The following is a 16920-nucleotide window of genomic DNA, read 5'->3' as shown; positions in this document are numbered from 1 at the left end:
TCGCAATATATAGAAATTAAAACTTTGCAAAATCTGTATTTTATTTTAGCTGCATTTTTGCTGGAGTGTTGTTGGAATTTCAAATTATACAAATGCGTTTATGTTTATGTCAATGACGGACCCAGGAAATAGAAATGGTGGAGTCGGATAAAAGAATTAGTAGTATATACTTACTAATTTAATTATTATTATTTAAAATATATATTTTTTAAATAATTATTATAAAAACTTTTAAAATTTAAAATTTATTTTTATTTTGTTATGAACTGTAGTTAATTTAAAAATGTAAGGAATACATCATACAAGTATACAACTATAATTTACTCATAAACTACTATTGCTAAATGAATTACACATAGATTAAACTGCCATATAGTATTTAAATAGGTTAATTAGTTATAATATAAATTAAATTGAAAAAAAAATGAATAGCAACGGCGCCTCTCAACTTCTTACACAATTCTCTTTCCTTGATTCTGCAACTTTTTCTCATCAAACTCTCTTCTTCAATTCAATTTTCTCCTCAAGCTCATTCTTTTTCTTCACTTCCACAATAACACTTTCTCTCTATTTCTCCCGTCTCCTTTCTATTTTTCTCTAATTTTCCAGTTACTCTCTTCCTCATTTCTCTTTAGTAGAGATGAAGGTATACCTTTCGTGGGGTCGGAGGGCGGAGTTTCCCTTAGTTGGCTGTTGATTATGAAGCTTCACGGCATCACTCACGGACCTGCGGTGGGGTCGGCCGACCCTGCGCGATCCCACCTAGGTCCGTCACTGGTTTATGTATGGGTTGGCTTTAGATACTACAAGTTAGGAGTAGCATAGTTGGCCACATCCAATTTCCTATTTTCATTTTATTCTTTACAGATAGTAATAATACTAATACTAAAATAAACTTCTTTATATTTATTACTCCATATCTCCACATTTCTCAACCATTTATCGTTAAGAAGTCAAAGAAATTTGATCTGACTGAATCATATACATTCTCCTTTGGAATTGTGGAATAGCACAATATACCTGACTGAAAATTCAACATCGGAGATGGGCGGCCTAGTTAAAATCATAACATGACAATCAAATTAAAATTGAAATATAGTAATTACATAACAAGAATTATAAATATGTCATTTTATACTGGTTCCTTCTCATGATTCTAAAAATCTATATTTAGAATTAACTGAATATTGTTAGAATTGATTATATTTAAGTACAACTACAAGTCAATACTGATACACGGATACTCTGCACTCAAACATCGACTTATTTATTGGAGAGAAATATTTTAGTAATTTAATTCTACGATTCATTGTTATTATCTAGCATAGGAGATACCCAATACCTCAAACTCAAATGTTTGACTAATTTAATGGAGTATAATGTAAAAATAAGACATTAATACAGCATCGGATACTGATAAAATACGTAAAAAAAAAAAGGTATTCTTATTATAAATAAATAATGTAATGAATGTTGACCAATGTGTAGGTGTTATTTTAGGGCGATGAATTAGGAAGAAAGAAGAAAAAAAAGAAGGAAATTAAATGGCAGAGAAAAAAGGAGTATGAAAGTGAGTTTGTTCACAATTCGCAACCTATTAAAACAGAGAGGGAGAGAAACACAAAACTTCCTCAATAAACCAACGCATATATGCATACACAAATTCTGTCGTCAAATTTACACAGATTTAATATCTTCTCATCCATCACACTTTGCTGCGTAGTTTAGCATAAGAGTGCGAGAAATTAGGCGTTACTTGTTTTCTTTCTTTAGGGGGACAAAATTCAGCGATTAACATTTTTATTTACACACTCAGAAGCGACATAAAACGACCTAGGCGGCGGCGAGTGAAAAGGAGTAGGGTTTTCTTCGCGACTATTGAGGGTATAGATTTCTAGTTTCTCAATCGTAATCCACAGAAATCAGGCTTAGTCTATTTTTTTAGCCATACATATATAAAAGGACTGTTTCTCATTTTTGGGGGATTTTGCGAGTTGCTGGACTGCCCAAACCCTAGTGATATTTTGTGTTCGATTATTGGATGGATTTTAGGGAATAGGGTTTGGTCATCTATGCTTCTATCACATTATATCTGAGGGATTCTTCTGTTTTTGGTGTTATATGTGCTCAGAGCGGGGTAAAATTTAGTGGATTTTTGTTAATTTACTTGCTGTTGAGATACTTTGGTGTTGTTGGCTTGAATATTTTGAGTGCCGAGGCCTTTAGAAGATGTTATTGAAGTTTTTTCTGCAGTGGACAGGGGTATAAGTTTGTTTTTTTTCTGGCTGATAGAGTGGAGAAGTTCTTAATTGACTTGATATATTATACATATTGGATAGAGGAAAGCCTAAGTTGCATGCATTCTGCATTTGAGATTTATTTGTACACGCCTTGCGGACTAGATACGTGTTTTTTCAATTCCTTCTTGGAATTCTTGCTGATGAGTAACGGAGAAGGCCTTTAGTGGAGTCAGGTGGAGATTAGCAAAATTGGATTTATGGTGAAGGGAATTATCAGTGATTCAGTATCCAGTTGTCTTTTGTGACGACGGACATTTGATTTTGCCTGGAAGTTGAAAGCGTGGCAATAATTGTCACGTGTGCGAAAATGGTTGCATAGTCATTTACTCTAATAAAGGGTGGGATTTCTCTTCATTTATTGTTTCATACAAGATAATGTTTAGTGCTAGTTATGGAAAGAAGTGAGCCCGCTTTAGTACCAGAATGGTTGAAAAATGCCGGAAGTCTGAATGGAGGCAGCAGTTCATCAAATTCAGGTAATCTCCTTGTTTTTAAGCCAATCAATTTTATAAAAAAATTTGCAGTGCTCTGACTTTTTGAGTTTCTGATGATATTTTTGTTGTTTAGATGATCAAACCTCATTGAAGCTTGCAAGAAATAAGTCATTTGCGAAGAGTAATGGTCATGATTTTGGACGATCTTTTAGTTCTGACAGAACTACCTCTTCATATTTTCGCCGAAGTTCTAGTAGTAATGGTTCTGGTCATCTGAGCTCTCATAGTAGTTTTGGCAAGCAACATGATAGGGATTGGGATAGGAATACATATGATTCCCGAGATAGGGAAATGTCAATCATGAGGGACCGTAGGCGGTGGGACTCATCAGATGGATCAGGAGCCACCTTGTTAAGTAAATATGAGAGGGATGGGTTCAGCCGTTCTCATTCAATGGTTTCTGGGAACAATGTAGGCACATGGCACAAGAACGCTATAACTGATTCGAGCACCACTGTTGGAACCAAAGCCAATGGTTTACTTATTAACAGCAGGCCCATTGGTGGAGTGAAGAAAACATTTTTTGAAAAAGATTTCCCATCATTGGGGTCTGAAGAAAGAACAGTTATTCATGAGGTTGGAAGAGTCCCATCTCCTGGTTTGGGTTCTGCTATTTTGGGCTTACCTTTAGGCTCCTCAACCATTGCCAATGGCGAAAAATGGACTTCAGCTTTGGCAGAGGTTCCTGTTCTAGTTGGAAGCAATAGTAATGTCATCTCTCCTGTACAGCAGGCAGCAACACGAAGTTCTACAGTGGCTTTGGGCTCATGTGCCAATCTCAATATGGCAGAAGCAGTAGCTCAGGCTCCTAATCGTGGTCAAACTACTCCATCGGTGGGTCCACTGTCTATATATTAGATATAAAATGTATATTTGATCACATGATGATGCTCAAATGTTACTTTTGCAGTTACTTGTGGGAACTCAGAGACGTGAAGAACTGGCTATCAAACAATCTAGGCAATTAATCCCTGTAACGCCATCAATGCCTAAAACTTTGGTGAGACTTTTAAACATGATCTGCCTTTAATAGTTGACTTATAATAATTCAATTGAGATAGAAGAATACATAGTAGGAAATCTTAATATGGTTAAACAATATTGGTTTCCAAGAGTATCTTTTGTCTTATTATCTTATACTAGGTGGACAGTTTTTTTCTGCCTGGTACAATATATGTGCATCTGTGATGAGAAAAAACAGTTTACAAGAGTATATAGCATTAAATTTGGTTGATTTTTTTTACTCTTTCTTGCTAATTGTCTTATTATTTCCTTTGTAATTATGATCTTGCTTTTGTGCTTCAAGTCATTGTTGTCATAGTTGATCGAATCGAATCTGTATTTACTGGATATTCCTGCCGATTTGATTTTCTTTAATAAAGACATTTGTGAATCGGAATACATCCAATTTCTGTTAGAATTAATGACACACAAGGATGAGTACCTAAATTTGATTCCAAATTTGACTATTTCCCTCCTCAACTCTCAATAAAAAGAGTGAGACTGTCTTAGCTTTATCAAGCTAATTATGATGGAGAATGCAGAAGATGCCTGTCCTAGGCCATAAGTGATGCAGAATGCAGGCGATGCCTGTTTATGGAATTATTGATATACTTTTTATTGGGTAGAATGATTTCATGTCTTCATGACCACTTGCTTTATTTATTTTTTAATCTTATTTTATCAAAGTATTTTGTCGAGTGGCTGTGAGCCTGTGATGGTTGAAATTGCATATTCTAAAAGAGGGAATCTGATATTTTTCTTCCACTCCTCTAATAATGTTTGTTGGAGACTGGGGAAAATCTCTGTATTAATTGTTAACTGTTTGGGCCCCTAATTTATAGACTTGTACTATTTTTGGTAGGTTTGATTTGGGTACAGTCCATCGTTATATCATTTGCCATCGTACTTGTCGAATATATTCCATTTTTAGAGTTGAATTGCAAAAGTTGTTTACTACAAAAAAAGATTACGTCCTGGTTATAGATGTTAATTATTTGGTGAATTAATTTCTACTGGTGCGTAACTATGCCGTCATATGGCGCAGGTCTTCAGTTCGTCAGATAAACAGAAAAATAAGGTGGTTGGGCCTGTGAAGGGTGATGTTTTAAAAGCATCAAATGCGGGGAAGCTCCATGTTCTCAAGTCAGTGCGTGAAAAGAATGGTACTGCTCCTGCTATGAAGGATAGCTTGAGCCCAACAAGTAGTAGCAAACTTGTGAGTTCTACACTTGCTGCTCCATCTGTTTCTGGATCAACTGCAACTAGAGGCTCAACAAACAATCCAGTCCATGGCCGCAAGCCTGCATTTACTGTGCTGGATAAGCGACCCACTTCCCAAGCTCAGAGCCGAAATGACTTTTTCAACTCAGTGAGGAAGAAATCTTTGGAGAATTCTTCTTCTATTACTGGTTCGCCAACAGCAAACTCCTCACCTGTTGTGGAGATTAACACTGCTATTTCACCATCCTCTTCAGATAAGTCTGAGATGGAGGTTATGTGTGGTAATACTTCTCAGGGTGGTGAAACTTCCTTAGGTGTAAGCTTGGGTAGGGATAATTTGCCTGAGATCAGAGGTGACATAAAGGAAAATGTTGGTAATTGTAATGCGCAGAAGCATATTAGTAATGGAGTGAAGCACCCTAGCTTAGATCTTATATTCCCAGAGGAGGAAGAAGCTGCATTATTACGTTCTTTGGGATGGGAGGAAAATGCCGAGGGTGACGAAGGTGGTCTTACTGAAGAAGAAATTAATGCTTTCCGCGAGGATATTACTAAGGTATGTCATATGCCTGTGAAGTGAACTTATATTCATCCTCCATTTATATTGATTAGTTGTTTTTGCTGTATTACGTGTATCTTTTACTGAAATAACTGTTACATCTATGTTGAGCAGTACATCAATTCAAAGCCATCCTTCAAAATCTTGAAAGAGGCGCCGCCAAAAATCTTTCCGTTTGACTCACATATTGGAGGCGTGTCTACTGGATTGAGTTCTTCTGACACTAAGCTGGAATCTTGAGGTGCTGATTTCTACTGAGATCCTTGTTTTGTGGAGGGCCTTTTTTCTTTCTTGGTTAGCTTGTGGAATACTTACCGTGCTAGCCACCAGTCAGTGTTTGCACGAAGTTGAGTGCTTTGAGCCTAAGATAGTTTAGGTGTTTCGTGGAAGTTGGATAGGAATAATTTACTGATGATACATCCTGATGATTACTTATAGTGACCGTGTCCCTTTTCTTTGGGTGGGGATAAGAGTTTTTCATAAGGTCACAAAAATTAGCGAAGAGAATAGAATACAGTAGATTTTTATGAAGTTTTCTGCTCCAAGACTGCTCTGCTAAGTGTGGGTCTTAACAGTGTTTACCTTTTGAAAAATAGGGGAATGTTTTGAACAATTGATATATTGTTTCTTTTGTTCGGGGAAAAGGGTTAATCTCCAGTTAGTAATGTTTTTTTATTTTCTTTATGACCTCATCAGCATGCAGGCTGCAGCAGCTTCATCTGCTTTAGAATGAAGTTTATAATTGAATGATTGTTCAAAAATTAAAATGGCCTGAAATTTTAACCCATTTCTATGGTTTATGTAAATGTGATATACTCCATATATTGAAGGAAATGTCCAAAGACAGGCAAAGAGTGTATCAATAATGTTATTGTTAGATTTCGCTACATTTAGGCCATGAGCGGGCCTGTCTTAAAAATATTTAAATCTTAAGTATTTATAATATCGAGGGCCTTATGCATGAAAAAAAATACTTAAATCTTAATTCTACAATACTTATATTATATATTTATATACCTAACTAATTTTATACGCCACACTCGGCTGCGTGGGACTTATGTCCTCTCTCCGTGCTACTACTCAGTTGAGTGGCTAAAAGCAACTCATCCGAGTCGCATTTTGTGTCTCACTATTTTGACGCTACTCAGTTGAGTGGCTAAAAGACACTCGGCCGAGTGGCCTTCCTTGGTCCATCCTGAATCCTTTTGATTTGATCTTTCATCACTGACCTCGAATTTTGCAATTTTCGTCCTTCTCTCATCTCAAACTTTATCTTTGGCCTTCCAAACAATCCTCGGATATTTAAAAATATGACTTTGCATTGACATTGAACACCGAGTTCTTATCAACTAAGTACATCCTTGAAACAAATCTCAGTAGTGCTTAGTGTATTGACTATGGGTTTGTTGTACTATCATTTGACCATCTTAATTCTAATGCAATATAAATTAAAGTAATACTGATAAACCCTCATCTGGAAAAACAACATTCGACAATTAAAACATATAAAAAAGGTGTCAAAAGTATCCGAACACTTTGGGCCGCCCATAAAGTTTTAAATAGGCTACACTACTATGTCGATTTACTAGGCTAAGAGCACCAGCTGAACATAAGTGGAGTAGTACATGGGTTGTATTATATATTTATATAAAAAATATATATAGGAATGTCAAATGAAAATTTTAAATATTGTACAAACTCAAAACTATGATCTGGACCATTGAAAAATGTCAACATATCACAAAAAAGCATCAACAGGAAAATGTCAACAGAATTTTAACGGTAGTTAATGATTGATGTTGTGTTGATATTGTGTTGATACTATATTGACATTAAAATCTTGAAATTTTACATTGTGTTAATATTGTATTGAAACAGTATTGAAGTTGTGTTGGGAGTTTTGAGTTTGTACCATATATAAGTTTGCATTTTATCACTACCCTATATACCTAACTAGTTTTATACGCTCAATGTCAAATATATTATTATAAATTAACACGGAGTTCATTATAATTTTATTTATAGTTCATTAGAGCATCCGTATAGGTGCTTGTGGGGAAGGACGACGTCTGTGCCGTTGGCAAGGCATGCTCCTGTCCGCTGCTATGCTCTTGCCGACGGCACGGCTCTGCTCAATGCATCGAGCACGTTCGTGCCGCTGGCCAGTAGGGCGACGTGACGTGTTTCTATTGGCCAACGGCATTGCCGTTGACATTTTATTTAATAAAAAATTGAAAATAATACCAAAAATTAAAAAATATATATATTTTCGGATTCCCAAAAATATAGCCGTTTTATTACCGTTTATTTTGAATTTTTTTTGAATTTTTTTATAAATTCATTTAATCCCAAAATTATTTATAAATACACACATTCTTCATCCATTTTTCACATCAAATAGGTTTTTTTTTTTAATTTTATGAATATGCAATTTTTAATTTTTAGGATTTAAATTATGTAACTTTTAATTTTTGGGACTTTATTTATGAAAATTTTATTTTTTAGGATTTTAATTATGTAACTTTTAAATTTTTAGTAATTAGTAATAGTATTTTGGGTATTTTTAATGCATTTTAATATTATGGAAATGTTTTTATTTAAATTGAATAATAGAATGGTGGGAGCCTTGAGCATGTCCTTGCGGAAGAGCATGAATGTGTGGGTGTTGTGCTCTTGCCAAAGAGCAGAAAGTTAAAAATGAATAAAAGTGGGTTCAGGCCCACATCCATGCTCTTTGGCAAGAGCATGGATGGGGATGCTCTTATAGAGAATTCACAGAATTATAAACAATGATATCCTCTTACTTAATTTAAAAATCCGGTGTTCATTATAAGTTTGTTATTAATTTAATGAATTCCGATTTATCTTATAATGATGTTGTTTGACGTTTAGCGTTTAAGATTGGTTTGATGTTGATCACAGATTCACAGCCCGGAGTAGTACATATATAAATTACAATGTTTGGTGAATCCACATTAACATGCCCACATTAGATCGAGGATAAAGCGCATATTCTAGATACATATAGTCTAGAATTAAGGTCCGCTATCCAGAAGATAGTCACGAGAATATACAAGTAGTTTATTATATTCAAAACCAAACAAAGCATGAATTAAAACACACCATAAAAAAGCTAATCTCATTTCTCACACTAGTTTATGCATTATACCTTTACTCTCGAGGTTAACTCGCACACTGCTAATTTTTACCATCTACTACTACTTGGGTATCTCGTACTTCTAATTTTTCCCAAATTTGTGCAGCAACGACGTTGGATTTTTTTCATCATTTATTTCTGATAGAATGACATCAAACATTACAACTCCACCAACATGTGCTTATTTTTAAATTCTTTCACCACTAATCAAGCAACACCCTCTTTTATAGTAAAAATTTCCCCAGTGATGAAGCCAAGAATACACAGGAAACTTTCTTAAATTTCCTCAGCTCGAATGCCAAAAACAAAGCAATACAATGATTCTCAACATCTTAGCAGCTTCGGCCTCCTTGTTTATTGTGTTTCCGGAAATCAAGAAAATGCAAATCAGAAAAATGAAGGCATACAAGTTGAAGATTATAAGTCAAGCATTGAAACAAGCACAAGATAGGCTAACGATTTACACAGAGAGGCACGACCGCATTCTACATCATATTTGCTCTTATTACTTTATCAATCAATATCTGGAAGAAGCATTGTCCGCAGCTAGAGACGCCATGGACCAAGCAAAAGACCTCACCATTGCTCTAACCAAACTGCAGCTCGAGACTATCAATTCATTTTCCGATTGAGTATCACAGGTAGTTATGAAAATGATACTACTATGCTTCTCTTTTAATATTTTAATATCCCTGCTTAGACTATGTGAAATTATGCTAGGCACGATATTAGCAGCAGTGTATATATGAAAACAAGAGTGACTAAAATAACAAATTTATATAAAAATCCAAGGCCAAATATCCCTTGCGCAGATTTTAGATTAAAACAATGTGGCAAATCAGAATTTTGAAAAGAACATAGCATGATGCAAATTAAGACAATTATGGATATTCTTCTGCAAAACTGTCTGATAAAAAAACTAATATCTCAGATGCCAAGACACTGCTCAGGCCTTCACTCGGTTGTAATACTTCTGCTTCTCTGAGGTTGTCTGGAATCGCCCATGTCCAAACTTGGACGAGGTGTCAATAAACTTAAGCTTGATGTCTTCCAGAGCAACACGAGAAGTCTGTTTCAGGAGAGATTGACGAAGGGTGACAACCCTTTTCTTGGGTCCAACAACCCCACCCTTGATCATCAGGTAATCATCCTTCACAACACCATAGTGAGGGAAACCACCCATAGGTGTAACGTCTTTCTCAGTCCTGCATAGTTCCAGTTTTGTACAAAGGATAGTTAGCTAAATAGAAAAACCAACTGGAATTTTATTCAAGTAAACACCTTATAACATTTTAGCATGATTAGTACTTAATCATATTCATCCAAATCACATTCTCTTTTTTCAGGAATGTTATTAACAAATTTCAAAACATATTTATCATCTCCAAGACCAACAATGAATCACAAACTCAATGAAAATAGAAGCCAAAAAAGGAAAATAAATAAGTTACACACAGCAAAACAAACAATAGTTATCAGATAAAATAATGCATTGAGAATTACCTGTCATACTCAGTACTGGCAGTGTGCTCTTCAGTTCCTGCCTTACCAAGCTTGTAGACCTTCTTGTTCAATTCTGTACGGTGATGGTACCCATTCTGACCAGCCCTGGCAACAGTAAAGGAAACTCTAGCAGGATGCCAAGCACCAATACAAGCCACCTTACGAAGACCCCTATGGGTTTTGCGGGGAAGGCGTGTGACACCCCAACGAGTAACAACACCTTCATATCCCTTACCCTTAGTCACACCTATGATGTCAAGCATTTCATCCTTCTGGAATACAGCATCCACAGGGACCTGCTTCTCGAAGAAGCCATAAGCAAAGTCAACCTTCTGAGCAATAGTTCCACCATTAACTTGAATCTCCATCAAGTGTGCCTTCTTTTGTTTTAGCCCCTTCATCTTCCTAATCTGCAAAATTTGAGAATATTGGCAATCAGCACAACCACAATGGACAAAATGTATAGATTTTTTTTAATACAAGATAAAATAATCATCAGGATCCTGTTCAAACAAAAGACCCAATTAAATTTCATGAGTGGAAGTAGCTCAAGACACTGACTTGGGTGTGAGCCAAGACACGGATGACACAAGAGTATTTCTTCAGTTTCTCCAGCTGTGACTGGATGTCCTTCTTTCCTTCATCAGTCTCCAATTTCTTTGAATACTTGGAAAAGGCCTTCTTCTTGGACTTGCACCAGTTCTTGTAGAACCTCCTCCTAATCTCCTCACTGAGATGCTGAGCCCATACTGTGTTCAAGCAGCGAAGACCACGTGGAGTCTTAACATACCCAACAACTCCAACAATAACCATGGGTGGTGTTTCAATGATGGTAACAGCCTCACATGTTTCCTTCTTGTGAAGCTCTGCGTAATCATTCTCAAATTATTCAAAACATAAACTACATAAGAACTGATAAACATGATCAGGGAGGTAATACCAAACTAGCTTTACACCCGATGCATGGTTCATTTTAATTTCCTCATATTAATATTAGGTTGTTAATTAATCAATTAAAAGAAAACAATGCAATTATAACCGAGTAGTCTACAGCACATGACAATCAAATTATATATAATCAAAAAGCTAATTTTGTAGGAAATAAAATTCAATAAAATGAAATCTGAGTGGACAGTGAATGTACTTGATCCAGGTTTCTCCACATCTCGGACAATGTGGGTCATTCCAGCCTTGTACCCCAAGAAGGCAGTTAGCCTACAAGGCTTGGTTGGGTCATCCTTAGGGAAAGCCTTCACTGCAATTTTCAACAAAAATTCAAAGAAAATGAGACATTTGCCAAGGACAGAATAGTTAAAGAATCAACATATAACAAGTTAGAGAATATAGAGGTGAAAATGGATGCAATAGACAATGAACACATAGATCACCAACAGGAAAAGGGTGAGACATATTTGAAGTGCCTAATGTTATACATTTGGCTATTTTCAATCAAAATTCATCTTATCACACGTTATCGACATTTACACGAAATGCTTTGCAAGTGAATGACAGATAAAGATAACAAATGACATACCCTTTCCCTTGTGGCGAGCAGCCCGCTTCCTTGGCAAGAAACCGAGGGAGCCGTGCCTTGGGTGCTCAAACTTCCTGTGCGACATTTTTCGCCTCCTTTAATCTGAAACAAAGATTCGATACAAATTATTGAAACCATATAGATTGTTCAGATAACTGAAGCAGCTTAAATTAAGTTAGAGCATTTAGAGCCATGTATGCTCAATTTATAAATTTTTGTTGAATTTAAATCTTCCTGTTTTCTTCCGACAAATAAGCATTGGGATTCAATTCAAAACTCTCGAAAAAACAGAAATAGGGTACACACTTCAGATTGAACTGCTCTTCAAATGATTTAAAAACACGTTCTTTTTCATTTTTTATAGGACGTAAAACTGAATAGTAAAAATCTGCGTCAAATCCATAAAAGCAGAAGCGAAATGAAGCTGTAAATCACTTGGAAGGGGACGGAAGCATGAGAGAGAAGCATACCTGAGTGCAGCTGCGATGGAGAATGAGGCCTCACCCCTGAGCTAAAACCCTAATTTTCGCTGGGCTCTCTCCATTTATAGGCACGCTATGTTGCAAACTGTGCGCTAAGAGTTGTTGGGCTTGGGCCATTCGATTCTCGGCCAGCTATAAATTACTCATATTTTCAATTATTTTGTCAACACAATAGGTTTTTTTCTATTTTCGAAATATTTTATGTTTCAATAGTTTAATCACATATTTGTATGAACTATTTTCTTTAGTCCATACTTGAAAATTACTACTCCCTCCATTCCATAAAAATATACACTCATTTCTTTTTAGTTCATCCCATAAGAATATGCACTTTCCAATTTTAGTAATTATTTTCTCTCTAATAAGGTAAAACTCATTCTCTACTAATAATATTTTAATTTTTTTTTTCTCTCTACCTTTCTCTTACTTTATTAATTTTGTATTAATGCTAATGCCGAATCCAAAATGCATATTCTTTGAAAACGGAGGAAGTATGGAATTTCTAAGTTTGAAATTGATAAGGCTCGTTTCATACATTGGTTTTGGGTTAAAATTCTGTGCATTTGGGGCGTTAATCTGTGTTTATGAGTTCAGGTGCGTAGTAAATCTGCCGGACCTAGGAGTTGCTGTTATCTGACCTGGCAGATGCAAAAGAGATGGAATTGAAGTAAAAATCAAAAGTCGTCGTTCGGACCTGGGAGAATTAAAAGTTGGCGATAGGAGCAGAATGGAGCAAGAGCAGATTATTTTAAAGAGTCTTATTCAAGGGCAAGCGTCTAATTACCAGAGGGATACCCTAGGGATCAGAGCCTCACATATATAAAGAGCTCAACCTTGAAGAACAAGACAACCACTTCTACACTCACTTTTAGCAGAAGCTCTCGTTCCATTCCTTAGTTCCACACTTCAAAGTTCTCATTTCACTTGCTGCGCACTTGGAGATGGAGTGATCCTGGCCACCGTGGTTCTCATCGTCGTTTTGCTGCTGTGTAATACCGCCCCGTGAAGGCGAAGAAACAATATTTACTTTGCTTTGTTTAGTTTGCTTTCGGTTTCAAGTACTTGTTGGTTTTTAAGTTTCACAACTCTAGTTTTTGCTTTGATCTACTAGATTCGAACCTATTTCTCGTTATTATGGAAGTTTATGTTGGTTTTTGTTGGATCTCGATGAGTTGATGTTTGTTTATTGCCTTTTTACTTTCGTTCTTGTTTATTGTTGGATGTTTGGAGCCGAGATCTGTTGGTTTGTTGATGGAGGTTGTGGATTTGCGTATAGAGATGTCTGGATTTGTTGAATCGTGGTGTATTTGAGTTGGAGTTTCGCATATCTGGTGTTTGCTGTTTACGTTGTGCATGATTATGGCTATTTACTTTCTGTTTCTGCATCCTTTAGGTCCAGTAGCGTAGATCTGTTAGTTTAGGCTTTAATTTATCGTTTTAAGTTTAGATATGAAGTTTGCTATGTTTTCATGGTGTTTAATACTCTGTTTTATCTGCTATTCTCGTTTGATTCCCGAAGAAGATGAAGTTGTTGGTAGTTAGAACCAGGTCTGCTTTTGTCAGTACTTTATGTACATGTACTTTGCTTTTTCTGCATGTCCCCTTGGCCCTGTCAGTACGATCTGCATTGTCTTTTTTTTTTACTTTTCTGCATGCTTTTCCAGACCCTGGTAGTTTAAGGAAACTTGTCCCCACTTTTCGCTTTATACTTGTTTGTCCAAATTAGGAAAGTCCGTCTGGTTAAGTTAACTCCAGTTGTCTTAGAACTTTAAAATATCTCATTTCTCTAAGTCATGCATGTTCCGTACGTTCTCATTTCTTAGACCCAGTAGGTAGAGTAAAGTTTTTCCTATCTCTCAGACCCAGTAGTTTTAAGTTCTCGACCCACAAAATTGCGTGGAAGCAGCCAACCCCTCTATTCCCAGAACATCCTCAAATGCAGTTTCGTAACACATTCGTCCTCGTGGGATCGATCCTTTACTTCCATGTGCTAAGTTGTAGTATAGTGGGTTGAGGTTTTGAAGAAATAGAGTGCATCCAACGACCCCTGTCTGATAGTTTCATGATCTTCTAGCCTCTGAAGTCTAGTCGAATCCTCTGGACCTGTTAGATCGAGTGAGAACACAAACCTGCACTGCACTTCTAAGACTCTTCAGAAATAATAGTCAAATAAAACAATACCCTACAAATCATTTTATTTACAACTTATACTTACACTACTTACGCTATCTTTTATCTATCTTTTACTTAATAAATTATATATTAGAACTTGTACCGAACTAAATGTTTATACTTTTCAGGGACATGAGTGTTACTCCCTCTGTCCGCGAATAGGAGTCACGGTTCACTTTTACCATAAATGGTAATATAGTCTCACATTTCACTAACTCATTTCACTCACGTTGCATTTAAAACTAATATATATATATATAAGTGAGACATATATTCCACTAACTTTTTTCCATCCACATTTTTTAACATTTCTTAAATTGTGCTCCAAGAAATAAAGCTTCTAATGACGGGCGGAGGAAGTATTAATGAATCACTCACCCCCTTAGAGCTGAGAAAAAATTTTCTAGTCATGTCATACTAAAGTGGCAATATGACTTGGTACGTCATACTGATAAAATTTTGACATGTGAAAACTTATAAACTCTCACTTCCCTCTACATTTCAACTAGATACATAAATTATGGAAATACATTTATTATTTCTAAAAAAAAGTATTATTGTAAATTATGGAAACTATGCCAATTTGAAAAATCATATATACTCATAAAATATATAGATATACACACACAATTGATAATAAAATGAATAATCATCAAAAAGTCAAGTGAGTGTTAAAATAATATTGCACCCCATTTAAGATTTGAAGAATCTTTTTGGATACATATATACCAAAATCTACACAATTAAAAAATAATAATTAAATTTTATTAGCATTGAATGCCAAAAATTAAATCGTCTATATGAATAATTATATAATGTAATTCTTTTTTTATTTTAGTATTGCTCATTAACTATATAAATGGAAATTTGTTATGTTAAGATATATAAATAGTTAATAATAATAAGATGACCTAAATTTCATTACTTAAATCATATAATGTATCATGTTAAAACTTCATAAAATATGGAGTACTATAATAGATTTGTTGCAGGAAATAGTCATTTAATTAAAATTATAATGAACATGCATGTATATATAGAGTTGTGATCAATGTCGAACTCTTCTTAAAGACCGAACTAGAGACTAAATTTGGGCCACTTATTTTTCTTTATATTATGATTATGATTAATTTGGAATTAATTTAATATTTTATTAAATAAAAACGTTTTTAATTTATTTATTTTTTTAATTTTTTTTTATTCGATAAAAACTTGCTGGAGTAAATAATGAACTATATTCACTACATAATGAACTAAATGAATGTATGTTATGAAGTAATTTTTCGCATTCATTATATACTGAATTTACTTCAACTGAAAGATAATTATGTCATAACACATTATGAAGTAATAAACTAATGAAATGAAGTAGTAAACTAATGAAATGAAGTAATAACATAACTGAATGAAGTAATAAACTAAAATAATGAAGTAATAGCATGACTGAATGAAGTAATAAACTAACGGAATGAAGTACTAAACTAATAGAATGAAGTAATAACATGATTGAATGAAGTGATAAACTAACGTAATGAAGTAATAACCCTAAACCCAACTGAAAGATAATTATGTCATAACACATTATGAAGTAATAAACTAATGGAATGAAGTAATAACATGACTGAATGAAGTAATAAACTAACGGAATGATGTAATAAACTAACAGAATGAAGTAATATCATGAATAAATGAAGTAATAAACTAACGGAATGAAGTAATAGCACGACTGAATGAAGTAATAAGCTCATAACAATAACATGACTGAATGAAGTAATAAACTAACGGAATGAAGTAATAACCCTAAACCCAACTTAAAGATAATTATGTCATAACACATTATGAAGTAATAAACTAATGGAATGAAGTAATAGCATGACCGAATGAAGTAATAAACTAATAGAATGAAGTACTAGCATGACTGAATGAAGTAATAAACTTACGGAATAAAGTAATAAACTAATAGAATGAAGTAATAACATGAATAAATGAAGTAATAAACTAACGGAATGAAGTAATAGCACGACTGAATGAAGTAATAAGTTCATAACATATATTCATTTAGTTCATTATGTAGTGAATATAGTTCATTATTACTCCAACAAGTTTTTATTGAATAAAAAAAATAAAAAAAAGTAAAAATAAAATTTAAAAAATTTAAAAAATTAATTTTTTTTTAAAAAATTAAAAAAATATAAATTTTTTTTAAAAAAAAACTATAAAAAAAATTAAAAAAATAAAATTAAAAAATCTAAAAAATTAAAAAAAAAATGTTTTTATTTAATAAAATATCAAATTAATTGTAAATTAATCATAACCATAAGATTGAGAAAAATGAGTGGCCCTAGTTTGGTCTCTAGTTCGGTTTTTAAGGGTGGATTTGTGGTTAATAGGACTCTGTACATATATGCGTAAATATGTTGTATCAATTAAATTAAAATTCTGAAAAGATGGAGCTCCTCATGCGTCATGTATGATCCATCTATCATATATGGAATA

The 16920-nt window shown here is 34.4% G+C and overlaps 2 protein-coding genes across 2 annotated transcripts; one reads left to right on the top strand and one right to left on the bottom strand.

Annotated features, from left to right (window-relative positions):
- The first annotated feature begins 1554 nt into the window (after positions 1-1554).
- Positions 1555-6237, top strand: LOC125222729 (uncharacterized). Its single transcript, XM_048125495.2, has 5 exons — positions 1555-2776; positions 2868-3628; positions 3705-3794; positions 4842-5573; positions 5691-6237. The coding sequence occupies exons 1-5, from the start codon at positions 2692-2694 to the stop codon at positions 5814-5816; spliced, it is 1794 nt and encodes a 597-aa protein (XP_047981452.1). The 5' UTR covers positions 1555-2691; the 3' UTR covers positions 5817-6237.
- A 3254-nt stretch (positions 6238-9491) lies between these two features.
- Positions 9492-12342, bottom strand: LOC125222445 (large ribosomal subunit protein uL3z-like). The gene is made up of 6 exons (XM_048125066.2): positions 12241-12342; positions 11771-11872; positions 11381-11491; positions 10798-11102; positions 10237-10646; positions 9492-9938 (listed from the first exon to the last, which is right to left on the bottom strand). Exons 2-6 carry the CDS (start codon positions 11853-11855, stop codon positions 9680-9682), a joined length of 1170 nt encoding a protein of 389 aa, XP_047981023.1. The 5' UTR covers positions 11856-11872; positions 12241-12342; the 3' UTR covers positions 9492-9679.
- Positions 12343-16920: the final 4578 nt, after the last annotated feature.

Source organism: Salvia hispanica, chromosome 1 (assembly GCF_029641045.1).
Source record: "Salvia hispanica isolate PSC_SH4W2 chromosome 1, Shi_PSC_v1, whole genome shotgun sequence".
Taxonomy (NCBI): domain Eukaryota; kingdom Viridiplantae; phylum Streptophyta; class Magnoliopsida; order Lamiales; family Lamiaceae; genus Salvia; species Salvia hispanica.
This window is presented reverse-complemented; position numbering and strand designations above follow the sequence as displayed.